The 21,852-nt window shown below is 42.2% G+C and overlaps 1 protein-coding gene across 1 annotated transcript in view; it reads left to right on the forward strand.

Moving 5' to 3' along the window:
- The window catches only part of SASS6 (SAS-6 centriolar assembly protein), a 1,319,564-nt gene that overhangs the window by 587,102 nt on the left and 710,610 nt on the right, over positions 1–21,852 (forward strand). The window contains exon 6 of the mRNA XM_044085777.1: positions 4,620–4,697. Coding sequence (XP_043941712.1) covers positions 4,620–4,697 — 78 coding nt within the window. The remainder of the gene's footprint in view (positions 1–4,619; positions 4,698–21,852) is intronic.

Consider the following 21,852-nt stretch of genomic DNA (forward strand, 5'->3'; position numbering starts at 1 on the left):
GGATTTAGGCAGTCTTATGCACTCAAGGCATTGCTCTAGAGCTAGGAATTATGATCAGCCTGGGCAAGTGAAACCTACTACCAACTCAAACATTGGAATTCATCAGAGCACTCTTCGACACAATATCATGCTGAGCTGCTCTACATCCTCACAGGCTTCTGAAGATAAGAACCCAGATCCAGGCTCTTCTACCTCAGCAATTCGTCCCAGCACACCTAGTACTGCAACTGTTGGGTTAGTGCCTCTGACAAGGTTACATATGAGACTCCTACAATGGCTCCTATCTTCCCAGTGGTCGCTCCGATCCCATCAAATGTCACACGCAATACGCATAACAAATCACTGCAGGAACGATCTGTTCTGGTGGATGAAGTCAGAAGAGAACCTGTGGTGTCGACCGTTCCCCCCCCCCCCCACCCCAGGGCCAAAGTGACCACGGACGCTTCCCTGTTAGGGTGGGTGGGGGCATTACTAAGGGAAGACTGTCCAAGGCACTTGGTCACCCATAGAGGCCAACCTGCACATAAATGTCCTAGAACTGAGGGCGGTCCTCTTAGCGTAGCACGCGTTCCATACTTCCCTCCCTTCCGGGACAGTTGCAATACAATCGGACAACATGTCAGTTGTCTGGTACATCAACAAGCAAGGTGAAACCAGGTCGTACCCCTTATGTCGGGAAGTCATGAGAATATGGCATTGGGCGATAGCTTCCAACCGCTTTCTCGTAGCAATGCACATTCCTTGGAGTTCCAACCTAATCGCAGACAATTTGAGCAGGAACATCCTGATGCCTCACAAGTGGTCTCTCAATCCTGATGTAGCGACTCAAATCTTCCATCACTGGGGCAAGTCTTGCTGTGATCTATTTGCATCTCCCCTCAACCACAAGTGCAGAAGCTTCTTTGCCCTAATTCCCCCTCAGGGAGAGTCATAAAGAGATGCTCTAATTCATGATTGGCCCCCGGCTCTATGACTTTCTCCCCTTTCCCCTCATTCCACAGTTCCTGAAGAAAGCTCAAAGCTTGAGAAGTACAGTCATCCTCATTGCCTCCTATTGGCCCCATCAAGTCTGGTTCCCCTTCTTTTGGCCTCATCTGGTTCACCACCCATGGACCTTGGACCCGTCCCTGGGACTTCTCTCAAGGACTGGTTCATCCCAACCTGCACAGCCTCAAGCTCACAGCTTGGCATCTCCACTTCCAATGATTGCCAGGCAAACTGATTTATCCTTCCCTGTCTGTGAAATCCTTCTAGCTTCACACAAACCATCCACCAGGAAAATGTATTACAGCAAATTGGCAAGATTTTCTCTTTGGGCCAAAGAACAAAAGATTGAGGCCTTCTCATCGCCTAGTCACAAGATCTTAGAATACCTCACTACTTTATTACACACAGGAGCATCAGCATCTACCATTACAGTACACTTAGCAGCTATTGCTAATTTTCATAATGGGATCAACAACTCTTCAATTATGTCCCGATTCTGTAAGACTTTCATGAAGGGTGTCTTGTATATCAAACCGCCCTTTAAACCTCCAACAGGATCTTGGAATTTAACTCTAGTCTTACAAACTCTGACTGGTTCACCCTTCAAGCCCTCAAATTCATGTGACATTAAATTCTTATCATGGAAGACCCTACTCTTAGTTGCTCTCACTTCAGCCAGGAGAGTGTCTGAACTGCAGGCCTTCAGTGTAAAAAAAAAATACTTGATTTTCCACAAGGAAAGGGTTTCACTCTACAAATCCTTATTTTCTGCCCAAAGTTATCTCAGAGTCTTCTTTTAATCAATCTATTGATTTACCTGTCTTCTTTCTCCATTTTTCTAACAAGGGGAATATCTACTACATACACTAGATGTGCATAGACAACTTTGTTTTTATTTGGACAGGACAAAATCATTCAGAAAATCTGATCAGTTATTTGTTGCCTTCTCAGGCCCCAGACTGGGCAAAGCTGTATCCAAAACAACTCTGTTGAAATGGCTTAAGAATGCTATCACTTTCATCCATCTACAAAACAAAGTACCCTTGCCTTTGAAAGTCCAGGCTCATTCCACTAGATCAATAGCAACTTCATTGACTTTTCACTCTAGAGCCTCCATGGACGATATTTGTGCAGCAGCCACTTGGGCAAGACTGCATACATTTATCACTCATTACAAATTGGATATGGCCTCCAGGGGAAGAGCATCCTTTGGTTCGATGGTGCCCAGGGATATCCTTCCATAGGGCCAGCCAGGACTCAAGTAGCTGGGGATTCGGACCTAATCGTAAGAAATGAATGAAGATTTACATCAGATAAAGAAGTTATGTCTTCCCATAACATTACATCTGTGTTGTAGATTTTCATTCATTCCTCGCCCTCCTTCCCCCTACCTGGACTTCTGGTGGAGTGTGGGGTCCTGTTATATGCTAGGGTATCTGATCAGACAGGGCCTCCAATTTGTCTGCCTATCCATCTTCCTTTAACACCTTTGTGCTGGGTGGGCAAACTTGATCTGAAGAGACTGGAAGAGGACCACTATTGGTAGGACTTAGCTCGAGAGTTTTTTGGCTGGCACAGGCTTGTATATGGGCCGTGTCGGTTCCGAGGACAAAACCAAAGTCCTAATCATAACTCATTCCCTCCAGTACAGCTCTTTTGGGTGTAGACCTTTAACTCCCAGTGGGCGTGGCTTGAGCCTTTAAAAAAATGAAGTTATCACCTTACAATTCTAACAAATACTCACTAACATAGGTCAAATATCAACACAACTGTGTTTGCCATCATATATGCTTCAAGATATAAAATATTCTGATACCTTGTATGTAGCATGGTTTTGTAATTATTAATGCAAATATGAACAAGCAATATTTGACGCCTAGAGGAGCAGTAGGAGGTAATTGCAGATGCACCTGGAGGCGTCACTTGGATGTAATGAGAACGAATGAAGCTCTACAACACAGATGGAACATTATGGTAAGAAATAACTTCTTTTTTCATCTTTAACTCCCAATGAACTTGATAAATCTCCCCATCTTGAACATTCCATTTCACAGTAACTTTATTGAAAATGTCTGTGTGCAACATGAGTATCGTCTTGCTGTCGATGGTTCCATGGTATCAGTCTGGTTTTCACTCTCACCGTAGTATGAGGACTGTCTTTATATAGGGGCATTGAATGATATTGTGACAAGAAGTATTCTATTTTAGTCTTGCTCAATCTCTATATGCAGCATTTGACACTGTTGGTAATGGTATCTTGACTGATCACTTGTTTTCTTATTGTGGTTGACTTTTTTTACCTTCTTTGTCTCAGGCTGTACCCAGAAGATAGTCTCAGGCTTCAACTCCTCAAACTCCCATCTCATAGAAGGTGGAGTACCACAGGACTGCATGTTGTCTCTACTAATTTTTACAGTGATTATGCTACTTGTAGGGGATCTACTTCGAGGGAGGTGCTCAGCATATCATTAATATCCTAATGACAAATGATTGCACCTTTCCTTAGTCTAGAAGTATATGGCAAGTATATGTTTCATTGTGGGCAGTTTGGAGGCCATTAATTTTTAGCGCTGCAAAAACTGACTGAAATTTAATATGTCCAAGACCATGGCCATGCTTGCTATATTGAGTGATTCGGCAACTTCATTTCTATGGTGGCAACAATCTTGACTTTCTGCCAAAGATGCATGATTTTGGAGATACCCTAGATAATTAGCTGACATTTAGGGATAAAGTGTTGGCTGTGGTAAAATCATCTTGCCTTCCTTTGAAGTACATTTGCAGGATAAAGCACTCATCTCAAGATGATCTTTATGCTTTAATTTCTGTTTCGATTTTCTCTTGATTGGACTAATGTAATGCCATCTACCTTGGGCTTCCTGATGCTGAAAATGATCATTCAAAGCTCATGCAAAACTCTTCAGAGCAATTTCTTACTGTTACATGAAATTATTAACAGATTACTCCTATGCTCTGGAGAGGGCACCAGCTTCCTCTTCAGTTTTGTGTAATTTTTACATTGTGTTAATCATCTTTTTGAGTTTGCATGACTTTGGTCCTTGTCTTATGAAAGAGCTTTTTGTTTCATACTGTCTGCCTCAGTTATTGAGCTCTGTCAGCTGGCAGTTGATGGCAGTTCAGGTGTGGTTGTAAATACATGGTATTTATTATTTTGCCTTTCAAACAATGAATATTTGATGTTAAATATCTCATTAACTTCAGAAGTGTTCCATTCTGGCCCACTAGAACTGCCTTGAAATCTGTAATTTGTTTTGCTTTAATAATATTTAGTTGCTTGTAATGTTCTTGTTGTTTTTATCTGTATTATTTTTGTACCAATGTTGAAATGCTTGGGTACTTAAGTGATTTAATAAATTTGAAGCTTACATATTTAACAGTTGCACTGTCTTCAGAGCCACATGCAGTACTCCAGATGAAGTATAAGCTTTTTGCGCCAGAATGAAAACTCTCCAGGTTCTGTTGGTATTTTCTTGCATGTTCTTCTGAGGTGTTTGTAGCAGCAATTTTTAATCTAGTTGCACTGTACCTTGTTGTACAACATTTTGTGAAGGGAACAATTATATCTGATAAAGTGGTATCCAGGATAATTTTGCAGTGTTTTGTTTTATTAGGATGAAAATGTATCTTTGGAAGAAAAACTTAGAAAAACAGAAGAAGATTTATCCAGACAGCTAAGCTATGCCCAGCAGGTAATTCAGCTTACATTTAATTATTTTGAGTTACATTTCAGGGTTTACAAAACAGAGAATTTTACAAGAAAGGATAGTGAAAGTATTTTGGTTTATTAAATATGGAACAAGTTTTTTCTTACCCCTTTTTCTTTTTCCGTTCCTTGATTATTTAACTATATAGCTACCAGTTTATTCCACTGCTTTGTTTCAGTGCAAAGGCTCCTTCCTGTGATGAGCCTTGGTTTACATCAGGCAATTAAAATGCAGGAGAGAGACATATCTGGAAGAGTTCTGTTTTTATGCACTTGATTTATTAAGGTTTAGGCAGAGCTCTGTGTTAGGGCAGCCACGGTGGTGCAGCGGTTAGCATTGCATCCTCACAGCAAGAGGTTTTCCGGTTCGATCCTCGGCTGGGGTGCCTTCTATGCAGAGTCTGCACATCCTCCCTGTGGTTGCGTGGGTTTCCTCCGGGTGCTCAGGTTTTCTCCGGGTGCACCGGTTTCCTCCCACATCCCAAAGACATGCTGTAGGTTGATTGGATACTCTAAATTAGCCATGAGTGCATGTGTGTGTGTGTGCCTTCCGTGGAAGGCTGGGTGCCAGGCTGGCAACTCGACATTGTAAAACTCCACTGCCAGTCATGAGCGGACAGGTGATCCACTGTGGTGACACCTAACTGGGAAAAGCCAAAAGAAGAAGAAGAAAGCAGAGCTCTGTGTTACAGTGCATGGGTTCTATCAACAGATGTTTTTTTTTCCCCTCTGGTTTCTTCCCACCATGCCAAGATGCCATATAATTAGGGACTGTAAGGCTCTATACCTGATAAACAAGTGGCACATATGTCTCATACCAACAAGTTAAAAGTAATTTCTTCAGGAACCACTTTTTCACCTTAGTTTATTTCAAATCCAGAGGACTGTTTAGCAGTGGCATTGAGACCCTTTCGACCTGAAAATATTGGATGGATTACGTAAAGTGCACAGTTCTTCTTTTGCTTTGTGTAACCCCTAATGTCTTTGACTTAACTCCAGTCCCACATTAAGGAGTTGGGAAAAAAAATAGTTCCACTCTGTTATAAGTGATTTTACTATTTAAAGTATGTGAACAATATGCCCAAAACATTGTCCATAAGTCTTTATTAAGTTGTTCTTATCTACTTTACCTTCAGCTTACAAAGTTTCTTATAGTCTTGCAGTTTTTTAAGGTTAAGGAGTTTTGGTATGTCACTTTATAGATGCTGTTATCCTGTAAGTTTGTTTGTGTTTCATATTTTGTTGTCTATAGATTTTCATGCTCATTGATTGATGTTTTCAGTAAATCTCTATTAGTTAACAGAATTTCATTCAAATTTGTACATTTTCATCTTATCTGATACTGTACTTCTGGACTTGATCTGACAATGGTTCTCCTGACATTAGTACATTACCATAATAAACAAATTCAAATAAATAAATAAAGACTGATTCAGTAGTAACAAACTGTCAATAGTGAAGTATTAAAACTTATTTTCTTGATGTTCTGATTTCTGGTGGCATAATAAAAATGTCATAGTGCAAAAAACATGTTTTATACATGGAAAAGCATCTTTAGCAATTGATGCATTTTGCTGTTCCCTTGCAGATAAGCATTTTTATTAGCCAAGAATTCAATATACTGCTAAAAGGTATTGCAGATTTACGTCATCCTTTTGAAGTACAACATATCAAAACTGATAATGCTGAATTAATCTCACAGAAATTCATTACAGCAAATTGAAAAATACTTCAATGCATATGTTTTTAGTAGGGGGGGTAGTAATTCCCCCCTCTTAACCCACTATTAAATTCTAACTCCTAGGTCTCAGTACCTTAGGAAAGGGGATAACAAATGTGTGCTGTCCTTTTCCGGTGACCAATGAGTTCTGGCAGCTAGTGCAGTGGATTAAGATGATGAGTTATTACCAAGCTGTTTCCTGTGGTGCAGGGTTTGATTTCTTCCGCCTTCATTGCCTACTGTGTGACCTTGAGTAAATCACTTATTCAGACAGTGCTTTGTGCAAAGCTAGGCTCCTTAATGGTTTCCTTGGCCAGATGCCTAGTATCTATATTTGAAGACTATAAATAGCGCAAGAGGTATGGAGTGGGGAACAGCCCTGTAAAAAAACACTTGTACTGTAATTACATTTTATTATAAACATTATTACTACTGCCATTTTCAGGAATTCATAGATTTTAGAGATATTCCAAGGCCAGTAAATCTTACAAACATACTCATTGTTCCAGTACCCTCTCTCATTCTGTATCCCTTTTTCCCAGTAGGGCCATACCAGCCAGTTCTGGAGTAAATATGTGGCTACCTATACAGTTGTCTAAGTTATATTTAAAGAAAGATAGTAAGATGAACTACTTAACATACAGGGGAAGTTTATTCCAGTGGTTTGGGAGTCACTGAGTTACAGAAATGTCATGCCACTGTGATTTGTTTATATCTTGATAAAGATTTAGGTCCCTGGTTCTAATATTGGTGTAGATATTGCACTTGCTGTGATACAAGACGTTCAGGGCAACCAGGTTTCTAATGGAGCATTAAGTGAGATGGAGATCTCCCCTCAAAAGTCTGTAAGACATTAAATTAAAGGATAAAGCTTCCAGCTTCTCTTGGTAGCTCAGGGACTTAGGCCTGTAATATTTTTGGTTAGAAACTTTGGGGTCTTCCTAATTGTTTGATGTACTTGGGGGTCTTCCTAATTGTTTGATGTACTTGGTGAGATAAAGAGTACTACGTTGGCCACTGTCCTTTTCCATGACCAATAAATTACATTGTGTATGCCAGTTACTTTGTCTCCCTAGTTGCCAGGTTCCTGCATTCAGAAAATGAAAGAAAGCTTGTTCTACTTTGTGCCTATTAATTATTTTGTACTGGTTATAAAGTGATTACTCTGCATTATAATTTTACCTGATTGTGCTCTTATGTTAGTATTATATTTCCAACATATACATTTCACTTGTGACTCTTATTCCCTAACCCTCCCCAAATGACCTTACCACTATCATACAAACACACCTGTTTCTTTTTATTTAATTCCAAACTTTCATTTAATCTTTTAGCACCATTCCCAACTACCTAACACTTTATAATCATGGTTTAAAATTGAAATGGGCCTATATGAAGCTGGATCTGATGAGTCCTTATCATCTTTAGGTATTAAAGAATGTTGTTGCTTCCCTGCCTTACAACATACTGTTAAACAAAGCCTTCCAGATCTTTATCACTTTCTTCCCTCCTAACTTCCAAACTTTCGTTGGAATAATATCTATTCCTGGAGACATTCTTGCAGATTGGTTATTCATCACCATTTTTATCTCATCTCCTCCTATCTTAACTGTTAATTGTTTAGCCTTATCTGCATCTAACCTTGGCATACTTAAGTCTTCCATAAATATTTTGATTTGTGCATTTTCTTGATTCCCCCACTTCTCTGCTTTTATAATGTTTCATAAAATTTCCAAAATATCTTTAATACCTCTAGAGGATCACTGCCTATTTTTCTTGTATGGGTTTCCTAAGTTTAGCAACAACTCTTTCTGCTTTTGGTTGCCTAAGTCATAATGCCAAACGTTTTTGTGCTCTGAGTATTTGATTAACACCATTCATTCTAAATTCATGCATATTATCCAGGTATTCCCTTATTTTTCTCTTTAGCACTCTGCAATTGTGCATCTTCTTGCTCTGTGAGAATCCCCTTATTCTTTAATACTTTAAAAACCTTTGTAAACTCTTCTTAATAATTCTTATTACTTCTTAACCATATCTATTTTTCTTTTATTTCTACTCTATTTTAAACTCCACTTTAATTTTATCTCACTCACTAGCTGTAACTTCTGGAGTACTTTCTAATTTCCCTAATAACTTTTGAATAATTTCCATTACTCATTCCTTAAATTCCTCTTTTTAGCAATTAGATGGGGATGCACCAGTGTCTCACCTTTACTTCATTACCCTGCATGCTTATCTTAGTAATTATTGGTGCATGATCTGAAATAGTTATTGGATGTGTGTCAAAGTTTTTAATTAAATGCATGCATTCCTGTTTAATATAATTTTCTGCAGTCTAGTCCAGTTACTCTATTTTGGAGAATAATAGATAAATTCTGCTTGAGATACTACTGCTGAACTCACATCTTGCATACCAAATGTCTTCATAAATTTCTTCAGAAATCTACCCTCTTTGGTTATATTTTCCCTTGCAGGCCTCCCAGATACATCGTCATTGTTCAGTTATGAATGAATTTTGATATTTCATTGTAGAGTAGTTAGATGTTGGTATATTTGTAGTCCTTAAATTTTCTGTGGTTTGCTGTAGAGGCTTTTATGAGTGTAAATGAGATTGTCATAAGTCTGTGGCCAGGAGTCGTGCAAGAGGCAACATATTAATAAGGTCAAGAATCCTACATCCTCCAGTAGATTTATTTAACAACTGGTCAGGAGAATCTTTGTTTACTAACCCTGGAATGTTTGGGGGGCATATCTTTTACGGCAGTAAAGTTTTATTTTACTAAAGGGTAGCTGAAGTCACCCAAATTAATGAACATTTGCTAATAAGATCATTTAGAACATTGACTTTTGCATGCTCATCAAGAGACAAATAAGGTGTTACATAACAAGCTATTAACTGAAAATTAATCCCATCTAAAGTGATCTGAAGTTCATTGAGTTTAGTTTGTGTTTCCCTACGAATTTGTCTAGAGGTAATGTTCTTTGACAAATATGAAGACACTACCACCGTTGCCACTAGGTCTGAAGATATGAAAAGCACAGCACCCCTATATAGAGTGAGTGCTGTCTTTGCATTTAAACAGAGACTCACTCACTAAGCAAATACTGATGTTTTCAAAATGCGGTAGTGTATCAAGATTATGCAATTTATTGTTTAGACTTCTGGCATTGAGAAGAGTCTCTCTAATGTGATCCTGTTTCTAGATTGATATGTTAGTTATGTTGGCATGTCTACCATCTGGATTTTGACTAAACAAAGGCACTAGGAGGGGCAGCAAAAGCTTTAGCCAGTATGCAGAAGACTTCGAACTCGAGCTGCATGACATCATTAGCAAAGCAAGTGGAACTGTTTAGCATTTCGTCCAATGTTGACGTACTGGATCCCCTGGAATGACAGCAACTATTTAATCAGTTGTTGAAGACGATTATCTTTTCTTTGTGTAGTGACATCATTCAAGATAAAGCAATGATACCACTCTGGACTAGTATCTTAGCTGTGTTTGTAATATGCATGCATGGAAGGTTCAGACATAATCTGTCCTACAACTGTCAAGATAGATTAGCACAACCCTCTTTATAGTCAATACTTTACTAGTTTATCTTATGTGAACTGTGTTTCACTTCTTGAGCCTTGAAAGACCTAATCATTTTTTTTTTACCTCTATTTCTTCGCAAAACCAGTGGTTCTACAAACAACTGTTCTAAGTCTACACCAACAAATAAAGAAAACTTGCTGTAATGGTAGGTTCCTAATCCTAACTCAATGTATTCCCAGCCTGTGGAATAAGTTGCAGCTATAGGCCAAGCAAAGTACTACTTTGTCTGCCTTTAAGGCTAGTCTTGATGATTGGATGGGTAGAGACAAGTTTATACCAGAGCTGTCATGAATGTGCATGATTTGGGAGGTGTGCACTATTAAGTTCTCATACAAAGTGGCAAGAACTTTTGCAAGTGACTGCTTAAAGGTATATATGGCTAGGCCTGTTGTGGTCCCTGTGATTGCTTGCCTAGTATTGTTCCTATGCTTGTCCATCAGGATTTTTTATGTCTCATGTCTTTCACTCCTGCATGTACCACTACCATGTCGTACTCCTAGCTGTCAAGTGGGGTCTACTTCATAACACTGACATTTCGTAATGTTGAATTTCATAACATTGAAAATTCAAAACACTGAAAACCCAAAACATTGAAAACTCAGAATATTGAAAGTGTGCTTTATAACATTGAAAACTACATTACAAAAGTAAATAAGATCCCATCCACCTACAACAGCACCTAACTAACCCATGTGGGTGGCTTTGCCCCCTACACCCCCCATAAATTTAATATAGCACCTCCAAGATTGCACTACAGTGGAAAAAAGTAGTTTCCTAACCTCACTGTACACTGAGGTTAGGAAATAAATTTTTTTCCACTGTAGTGCGATCTTGGAGTTGGTATATTTAATTTACGGGGGGTCTCGGGGGGGGGGGGCAGAGCCCCCCACATGGGGGTGTGCAGGGGGTAGTAGAAATTGTGTTTGTTTAGTTAGGTGTTATAGGTGGAGAAGATGTTATTTACATATGCAGTGTAGTATTCAGTGTTATGAAGCACACTTTCAATGTTCTGAGGTTTTAGTGTGTTGGGATTTAGATGTTTTGGTCTCAATGTTATGAAATTCAACATTATGAAATTTCAATGTTATGAAGTAGATCCATCAAGAGTTAGAGTCCTTGTAACATTACAGATCCTGGCACCTAAAAGACTACTCGGTGTAGGGTCTACTTTAATTAAACAAAAGCGGAATCCGTCAAATACGAATCCGTCGATACATAAAACAGCGAAACGCGGAAATGTCTAACGCACTAAATAGGGAAATCGGAAATGTTGAATTGTCATAGTTGGCCAGTCTGTGGTATAGCTTCTTAAGGTAAGTGTGCAATTTTTACGGACCTTCGGGTTAGGGTGCGGGTTAAGGTAAGTGCATAGACAGGTAATGTATGTAAGGTTTAGTGTAGGGTTTTGTTAAGTGTGTGTGTGTGGAATATTTACTTTGTGTGGGTATAGTTCTGTAGGGTAAGTGTGCGGTAGTTATGGACCTTAGGGTTAGGGAGGGTTTAAGGGTAGTGCATAGATAGTTGTGTATGTGGGGTTAGTGTAGGGTTACAAGTGGAGATCTGGTGCTTTAATTTAGGATTAGTAGGGTTTTGGTTAGTGTATGTATGTGTTTTTTGTTGTTGTGTTTGCGTAGGTAGTATGTTACGGGCGGTGGGGTTGGCTGACTATTGCGGTTTCGATGTTTAAATTTCACGGTTTTGTGTGTTCGACGTTATCGCATTTCGCTGTTTGTGTCGATGGCTTTGTATTCGACGGATTCCGCTTTTGTTTAAATAAAGTAGACCCCTCGGTGTAACCCTCTTCTTTTCCAGTCATGTGAGTGAACAGCGTGTCTGACAAGAGAGTCAGCTGTCACTAAAACATTTCTCTTTTTACTGTGGTTCAGAGTGGTACATTCGGAGTGTTTTTTTTACTTAAGGTGACTATTGCAGGTATGTGAGGTGGATGAGTGTGGCCTGATTCTTGCTGACACTTAATTGGGAGTGATTCATTTACAGCCTCAGCATAAGACATTTTGGTATGATTAGGGAAGGATTTTAATTTAGGTGCATTAATCTCAGAGGGCATGTTTACAAGTGAGAGGGAAGCCTCCTGATTAATTGGGTGTTTTACACCTGTCTCAGAATTTTATATTGAGTTTAATTAATTAGCTGTGAGGATAAGGCAGTTTGCATACTGTCTTAGGAGACCTAGTGCTAAAAGGCTGACAGCAGAGGTGAAACTAGCAAATTGACCTTCCAATGTTTAGGTGTTCGGATGAGTAAAAGAATTCTAGCAGGGGATGTATGTAATTATGATGAAATACACAAAATGTACAGAAGGCTCATCAGTGACTGGCATTCTTGTCCCAGATGTTGCAGAATTTAAAAGAAAGGTGGAAAAAGGGGATGTGAAGTTGTTCTATCTCGCCTTCATTCTCACTGATGGGTTTGGAGACAATCCTCTGCTCCAACTTGGCCAAATGCTAAGGCTCGAGGTCTTCAAACAGCTTGTGGCCTACTCCCTATCCCATGATGCAATAGTGCTTCCCTCAGATCTTGTTTGCCACTGCAACAGATCGGGTGTTCATCGAACAGCTCTGGCCAGTATTGTCAAACTTTTGATATTTGTCTAAACAAAAAAGTTGAATTCCTGTTTGTTGTTAGTTGTTAGATTACAGTTAGCTACTTTGGACACTTGTCTCTTTTGTTAGTTTTTGTTGGAGTGTTTTTTTCTCTTTTTCTTGAGGCCGTTTATTTTAGGCCCTTTTTTCTATACGTGAACTAGAATAGTAGAGTTAGATTACATAACTTACTCCCTATCCTTTATATGTAGCCCATTTTTTTATTAGGGCATTAGTAATATATCTTTGCTATTAATGCTATTACTTGCAAATACTTTTTATTCAATCCTGTGTTTTTTGTAAGGGTTGTATAATAGTTGTTGAACAGTTTGGTGTGTTTCATAGTTATTGTAGTTGGTCTAGAGACTCTCCTTTATTAGGGTTATTTCTTATATAGATATTATCTGTGTGCTGTGTGTTATATATTTAAACATATATATTTTGTTATATATATAACTAGAGTTTGTTCTGCTTTGGGAGTTATGTCTGAGAAAGTTAAGTCTGGGTTTAGAAAATGTCCGAAATGTGGACAGAAGATGTCAGTTACAGATGGCCATACAAATTGTGTTTATTGTTTAGGTGAGCTTCACCTCCAGGAAATTTGTGCCATCTGTCACTCTTTTAGCTCTCATATTCTTCATGAACGCAAGAGTAAACTGATAGCAAGAGGTCTCTTGAAATCTTCTTTTCAAGAAGCCTTAGACAAGACAAGCCTACTAAATCTCCAAAAACTGTGTCTACAAGATCTTTGTCGGAGTTGGAGCCAAGAAAAGGCTCATCAACGTCAAAAGCATCTAAATCTAGCAAGACTGCCACCTCGGCGCCTAAGCTTATGGAGCTGGAGGTAATTGTGGTCAATGGGAGCCAGTCCTCACCCTTGGAGCCAGTATCTCCCACTTTAAAATCTCCTATTCTCCAGTCTGAGGCATCGCTCATTGCTTTCCGGTCCTCAAGACTATCAGATAAGGATGTGGACTGAGTGGTACAGAGACTTTTACAGTCACAGGCACTAGCCAAAATTTTGAGGGGTCCAATCCTTAGGGCTTCAGAACTGACCCAGGCTCAACCCGTTTTTTCGATTCCTCCTCCGATTCGACCGAAAGTTTCTGAGCTGGAATATTCGGAACCGATGATCGTGGAACAGTTGGGCTTTCATTTCCGACTACTCTGACCTCTTCGGTTCCCACCTTAGAGTGCAAGAGGCGACACTCACCAGTCGGGTCTGGAGAGGATAGTTGTACTGATCTTTTGGTGCCAGTTTTGCCACTCGGGGCCTCAGCTTGGATAAGCATGGTACCTACCTTGGGCTTAGAGCCCACGGTTTCGCCACTGCGGAGACTGCCTGTTTCTACAGATCCAGGCATCTCTTCAGACTGGAGCCGTGGGGCTTTTGATGGCATGAGGAGAGTGTTGTCCCCTCGGGCACCCACATCATCAGTACCAGCAATCTCCTCCCCTAAAGTTCCTTTGTCTCTCTCTGCTTCACTGATCCCTCATAAGTGTAGAGACCCGGAGTCTCAGGTCCCCCCTACGGTTGAGCCCTGTTCTTCCGAGACCTCCCCAGAAGCTCCCTCTGAGGTGGTTCCCAGGAAGAGAACTTGCAAGAGGAAGCATCTGGATTCCCCATAGGAATCCATCACATCAGATACTGACTTAGATGATTCAGAAGGGTCCCCACAGTCCCCCTCTGAAGATATCTCCTTTGGTGATATCTTAGAAATCCTAAAACAGAGGGGTGGCTGGAATCCCCTTAACCCTACTGATGATGAGTCAGTTCTCCTGAAGGCTTTTGGGTCTCAACCCTCCACCTCTTGGGTGACTCCGCCCTTCGATGAGTTGATGGACCTTCTCTCTCGAAAGGCGTTGGCGTCCCTGGATATCATAGAACCAGTCCGTAGGTGGCCGAATAAATTTATTATGTCACCTCAGGACAAGGCTTTCCTTACCAAAGGAGTACCCATTAATATTATGGTGGTGGCGGCAGCCACTAAGAAGGAGCTATCGGAGACCTTCACATCTGTTCATCCTCCTAATAGAGATTCTGGGGTCATGGACAGATATGGAAAGCGCATGTTTAGTTCAGCTGCCTTTACTCTTCGATCCCTGAACTATCTCACACATTTCACCAGACTACACAGAGATCTCCCTAAGGAGTTGGGACATACTCTTTAAGGTATGGTAGCTGCGGCGGGTCTCACATAAGGTAACCTCCCAGCTTGCTACCCTAAATTCCCCTTATAAACTCTTCCATGTATCTGATTTCATATGCAGCGGATGGAATGAGTTGGGCAGCGGGTACAGGAATTGCTCTTAGGAGATACTCCTGGATGCGCTTATGTTCCTTTGCAGAGCCCTACAAGTCATCCTTTGTAAACACCCCCTTTGATGGTTCATCACTTTTTGGACCAAAAGTGAAGGAAACGCTTACCGGGTGTGAGCAAGATGGAAAGACTTTGTCTGCTGTAGGAGTCCGTTTCTCTACTCCTACCAGACCTTATCTTGAAGGTCGGAAAAGTGGAAAAATGTGGTTCTGTAAAGCCCAAGGAGCTTTCTTTGACACACGTGGTGAAACCCCCTCTAGAGGCAGAGGAGGGGGCAGTAATGGGAGATGCCATCCACACAGCAGAGGGGGCCCGCAGAACCAGGGTGACAGGGATCAGTTCTTTGGCAAACCCTACCAGTGCTCCTGAAAGGAGGCCTGCCTGTCCATCTCTGGATGCAGTCGCGGGATGCTTATCTTTGTACCCAGACACCTGGCTAAAAATTACAAAAGATCGGTGGGTACAAAACATAATATCCAGAGGATATACTATTCCCTTTACTACCGCTCCAACCCCTGTGAAAAATCCCAGCTATTCCACCCAATCTCAAGGAACAGGCAACCATAGAGATTTACAAGGCTGTTAGAAAAGAGAGTCATCCTACCAGTCCCAGCAGACCAGAGATGATCCGGAACTTACTCAAGGTTCTTTTTAGTTCCAAAGAAAACAGGGGTCTGGAGACCAACTTTGGATCTCAGCAGGTTGAACAAATCTGTCAAGAAAACAAAGTTTTGATGGTCACACTACAGTCTATTCTTCCTTTTCTAGGAAAGGACAATTGGATGTGCTCAATAGATCTCCAGGATGCATACTACCATATGGCCAGAACATCCAGAGATCATCTGCACTTTCGTCTGGGAGCCAGTCACTTTCAGTTTCGGGCTCTGCCATGTGGTCTCACTATAGCCCCCAGGGTGTTCACCAAATGCATGGCAATAGTCACGGCTCACCTGAGGTGGTTAGGATTCCAGGTGTTTCCATATTTAGATGACTGGCTCCTCACCACTACCACCACCACCACCACCACCAAGCATCAACTCATACACGCAAGGGAGACAACCTTAGATCTTTGCAGTCGTTTGGGGATTACTGTAAACTGGGACAAATCTGCTTTACAGCCATCCAGATGTACCGTCTTTATTGGAGCAGATCTCAACACAGTTTCCATGACCATAAAACTTCCAGTGGAAAGAATGGTGAGTCTTCGACAACAATTTCTGAATCTCATCTCCAAAAATAGAGCCCCAGTTTCAGTAGTGCTCAAATTACTAGGGACCATGGCAGCAGCCATCATTGCCATTCCATTAGGCCGATTGCACATGCGGATATTGCAATGGCTGATTTTCACACAAAGGTCTTATCAGGAACTTCCAATGTTTCTCCTCATCATAATAACAAAGTTATGCAAGAAGGATCTTCTTTGGTGGCTGACCTCTCCTCAAGTGACAATAGGACGTCCCTTTGTTCTTCCAACCCCAGTTGCCACTGTGACCATGGATGCCTCCCTGATAGGGTGGGGGGGGGGGCATTTTCAGGGAAGGACAGCCCAAGGCACATGAGAGAATCACCATCTGCATATCAGTGTCCTAGAGATGAGAACGGTACTTGTAGCACTGCAGTCCTTTCAAAACCTTCTACCTCTAGGGACTATTGCAATACAAATGGACAATATGTCAGGGGTCTGGTACATAAACGAACAGGGAGGAACCAGATCATACCCCTTATGTCGAGAGGCCTTGAAAGTATGGCAGTGGGCCATTTCCATCCAGCGCTTTCTGATTGCAACGCACATTCTGGGGAGGTCCAATGTGATAGCGGACAAATTGAGCAGAGCAATACTGTCTCCCCACGAGTGGTCCCTGAAAGAAGAAGTAGCGGAAAGGATATTCTGCAGATGGGACCAGCCTTGCTGCGACCTCTTTGCAACACCCACCAACACCAAATGCAGCAACTACTTTGCCCTGATCCCCAACTCGGGAGATGCCCCAAGGGATGCACTTGTATAGAGTTGGCCCCTGGAACTTCTTTTTGCTTTTCCCCTGTTTCCTCTGATACCCAAATTCTTACAGAAAGCCAGCACTCTGGGAAGGACCATTATTTTGATAGCCCCTTACTGGCTTCGTCAAATTTGGTTCCCCTTTCTACAGCCTCATGTCCTGGAAGAAGCACGCATCCTGGACCCAGTTCCAAATCATCTGATACATTCATCAGGGGTTCTTCATCCTGCACTTCATACCCTAAAATTGATAGCTTGGCTGCTCCAGTTCCATGAATAGCCAGGTTCCACAAGTTATCACCTGCAGCACAGATCATCCTAATTTCTTCTCATAAATCTTCTACTAGGAAACTATACCTTAGCAAGTGGAAAAGATTTTCTGTATGGGCATCAAATAATAATGTTGATCCATATATGGCTTTGATTTCTTCCATTCTACAGTTTATGACTAAATTGTTTCACGAAGGAGTGGCTGCAGCAACCTTAGAGTTCAATTGGCAGTAATCTCTAATTTTCATATTGGTGATCAACAGACTCCCATCATGTCACATAGACTTTCTAAAGCATATCTTAAGGGTACTATTCACTTGAAACCACCTATTAGAACCTTATCTGATCCATGGAATCTTAATTTTGTGCTCTCATGGATCATTTTACCCCCCTTTGAACCTGCATCATCCTGTGATTTGAAATACCTATCATGGAAGACCATTTTTGTAGCAACTGTTACTTCCACTCGAAGAATTTCAGAGCTACATCCCTTGTCCATCAAAGTCCCATACTTGATTTTTCATAATGATAGAGTTAAGAACAAATCCTTCATGCCTACCTAATGGTTTGTTCTGAAAAAATCTCAACCAGACTATAGAATTACCTGTGTTTTTTCCCAAATATACAAACAAAATGGAACACATGTTGCACAAACTCGGCATCCATAGGCAACTTCGATTCTTTCTAGACAGGAGTAAGGACTTCAGAAAATCGGACCAACTTTTTGTCTCCTTTTCAGTTTCAAAGAAGGGTATTCCTGTGGTTAAAACCATGTTATCAAAATGGTTGTCAGACTATTGCTTTCACATACAGCTCTTCGCAGATGACATTAAATCATAAAGTTAAGGCTCACTCAACCAGGGCAATTTCCACTTCTTCAGCCTTTATGGCACGGCTGTCTATAGATTCTATTTGTGCAGCAGCCACATGGTCCTCACCCCATACCTTTATCACTCATTATAAATTGGATAAGGCCTCCAGGGACAGGGCCTCCTTTGGTTCTATGGATGTTCTTCATGTTTCACTATTGCAGTCATCACATTTGGGTTATCTGCTTGCAGTAGCCCTCAGTCGGCCTGATTAACAAAGTCTTGGGTTCTGCATCAGTTGCTGTCCCTTCTTCCGTGACGTTGGGTCATCAGGGGTATAAAAATGCAGCCGACGCCATTACGTCAGTTTTTCTTGCCGTGCAGTGCCCGAAGCAGAAGCAGTTCACAAGTGCCAGTCGGCCAACTCCTGAAATTTTTGTTTTCGAGTTTCAGAACCGAAGTCTTCCACTAAAAGCTAAGTACCCCGTTGGGGAAACTTTTTCTTGCTCTAAACCGATATCCGTAAAAGTTACTAATTGCATTACTTGTGGGAAGCAAATACCTCATAAAGATTTTCACTCATACTCTATTCCTTGCCTAGGCCCTGATCATGACGTACCTCGCTGTTGGTTTTGTGCCTTATTTAAACCACGAACTATCAGTCGTCGGTATATTTTCGCTTCTAAATATTTCGGTGGTCGGTTCAATTATCCTGATATGTCTTCGGTAAGCCATCCGACTACCGACAGGCCGAAAAAACGCAAAGATAAAGACAGAGACAGGCCGCCAAGGTCCAAAGCTGCTGACAACGCTTCTCCTAAGCCAGTTGCCAGTTTGCTGGTACTCAGTGAGGCGCTTTCGCAGCTTGGGACCTTAACTTTGTATTGGAAAAGCTCACTCTTCCTCCTTTTGAGACAGCTGCAACTGCAGAGTTAAAATTCCTTTTTTGGAAAACAGCTTTCCTTTTAGCAATCACTTCAGCAGGAAGGGTATCTGAATTACAGACCCTTATGGCAGTGGAGCCTTTCATCATCTTTCATGCGGACAGGGTGTCCCTCAGGACCAGTCCAGTGTGGCCCTTAATCAGTCCATTCATTTGCCAACCTTCTTGCCTAATCCACAGAACAAAGGAGAACGGATACTGCACTCATTAGATGTGCACAGACAACTTAGATTCTACTTGGACAGGACTAAACCTCAAAGGAAATCTGAACAACTGCTGGCGGCATTTGCTGCAGGGACAGAGGGGAAAGCTATTTCAAAGCAAATCTTTTCCAAATGGATAGGCCATTACATTCATTTCTGTACAAGCACCATGGAAAACCTATCCCACATGGGATCAGACCCCACTCAACCAGGGCTGCATCTACCTCTACAGCCTTTCTCAAAGGCGTCCCTACCAGGGACATCCTAGAAGCTGCTACCTGGAGTTCTGTACATACTTTCACCAAGCATTACCATCTGCCAGTTTTCTCTAAAACCAGAGCTGGCTTTGCTATTGCAGTTTTGCAGGGCCTTATAGCTGGTCCTAATGCTATCTAAATTCCTCCTCCCATCCTCAGCTTTGGGAATCTACCCAAATGTGATGACTGCAACAATGAAACATGAAGAACATAGTACAGTTGTGTACACTTACCATAAATGTAGATGTTTGAGTGTATTCACTATTGCAGTCCTGGTTACCCTCCCTCCAGCCCCCTTATTTCTCTTGGCTATACCTCTACTCTCCTTTACTATGCTCAAAAGCTTTTTGGTGTATTTGCTTTTTTGTTGGAGGCATTACCTTTTATTTTTATAGATATGATTGCTTCCCATTAGGGGGGCACCTGACATCTGGGGCAAGAAAAACTGACGTAATGGCATCGGCTGCATGATGTTAAGTTGTCAATCTCGCCTTCATTCTTGCTGGATGGGTTCAGAGCCGATCCTCGGCTCCGACTCGGCACTTGCTAAGCTCAAGAGTCACTTTTACCAGCTCGAGGCAGCCCCATATCCCATGATGCAATGCGGTAATTACCCAGATCTCGTTTGCCGCTTCGCTAATGAGGTCATCCTTTTTACCAGCTCCTGGTATGTGATATTTTCTAGCTATTTGTCAGGTTTTAAGAGCCTAAAACCCTAATTGTTGGTCCTTTTAGTATTCATTCTATCCTCAGTGTACTTTCACTTAGCTCCATACCCCTTTTTTGTCCTAGTTCTTTTAGTTTAGTTTTTCGGGCCTTAGGCCTTTCCCACTCTCACAGTTCCTGTCAGGATTCCCTCAGGTGTGTGTGTGTGTTGTGTTACTCTACTTAATAACTAATTTTATTAGTTATTGTTAATATATTTTGGTTGTTAGTGTCTTGGTTGGACTGATTGGTGTGAGTGTTTAAGCACCTAGATATGTCCAAAGATACTAGGGTCTCAGGTTTCAAGAAGTGTGACTCGTGCTGTCAGAAGATGTCTCTGACAGATGGTCACACTTCTTGTATTTATTGCCTGGGACCCCTACACCTGCAGGACTCCTGTGCTATATGTCATTTTTTCAGCCAGAGAGTCCTGCAGGAACGTAGAAATAAGTTGATCCTTAGGGGTCTACTTAAACCAGAGAGCTCCCCGGCTAAAGTCGGCTCCGGGAAGTCCTCTAAACCATCCAAGACCCAGGCTTCGGTGTCCAAGTCTGTGGTCTTGGTTCCGACTCCGAGTCATCGCTCCGTCCGGAGCCGATCCTTCCTTGTTGGAAGCTTCTGTACCGGCGCCTATCGGCGCCGATACCTTGGCTTCGGCACCGGTGTCGGCTCCGTCTGGAACCGACACCCCAGCGTCGAAGCCTGTCTCGGCTCCGGCTGGAGCCGAGATATCTTTGTCGGCTCCGCCTGGAGCCGAACGTTCCTCGGCTCCGATGGCTCCGTCCAAAAAGAGGTCTAGATCTCCTTCTTTGGAATCTATTCACTCAGCTCCAGCATCCCCCTTGCTTTCGGAGCAGAGCCATCGGAGCCGATCATCGAGGTCTTCCAGGCTTTCAGACCGCGATTTAGAGAGAGTGGTAAGTAGGCTATTAAAGTCACAGGCACTAGCCCAGATGCTCCATAGCCCGTCTCATCAGACGTCAGCTATTATACGTCCCCCTGAAATTCCTCCTTCGACTCTCCTACAGAGCTCTGAGCCAGAGGTTATTGGTACCGTGACTGTTGCTGCGTCGGAGCCGATACCACACTTTTCAGCTCCGTCGTCCTCGACTCCTATCTCCTCCTTCAAACCTTCCTTGGAGGGATCCGGGCGTCGGGCTTCCCTGGTTGGTTCCGAGGGGGGGCGAGTGGCATCGGACCCTTGTCCGACCCCGTTCTCCCTCTCGGAGCTTCGGCCTTGGTGAGCTCGGCCCCGACATCTGCTTCGGAGCCTTCCCTTTCGGTGGGACCAGGGATCCCTGCTTCTTTGGAGCGGGATCTCTTGGCTCTCCCTGGGAGGGGAGCCTTCGAGGTGATGAGGAGTGTGCTAGCCCCAGAGCTTAGCCAGCAGTCGGTTCCTTTAGCTCCTCCCTCTACGGTGCCTGTAGATGCCTCTTCCCGTTCTCTTGCTCCCGGACCCCAGAGATCCATCGCCCCAGGTCTCCCCATTGGGAAGAACTTCCTCTTCCGAGGTTTCTTCTGATCCTTCAGGTGAACCCCCATGTAAGAGGACTTGCAAGAGGAAGCACTTAGACTCCCCTGAGTCTACAACCTTGGATACCGATTTAGATGAGTCAGAGAGGTCCCCAAGATCCCCCTCTGAGGATGTCTCCTTTTCAGACATCCTTGAGCTCCTGAAACAGAGGGGAAACTGGCCCTCCATCAACCCCTCCGAG

The sequence above is a fragment of the Protopterus annectens genome, chromosome 10.part0 (assembly GCF_019279795.1).
Source record: "Protopterus annectens isolate FY-2018-M chromosome 10.part0, PAN1.0, whole genome shotgun sequence".
Classification (NCBI taxonomy): domain Eukaryota; kingdom Metazoa; phylum Chordata; order Ceratodontiformes; family Protopteridae; genus Protopterus; species Protopterus annectens.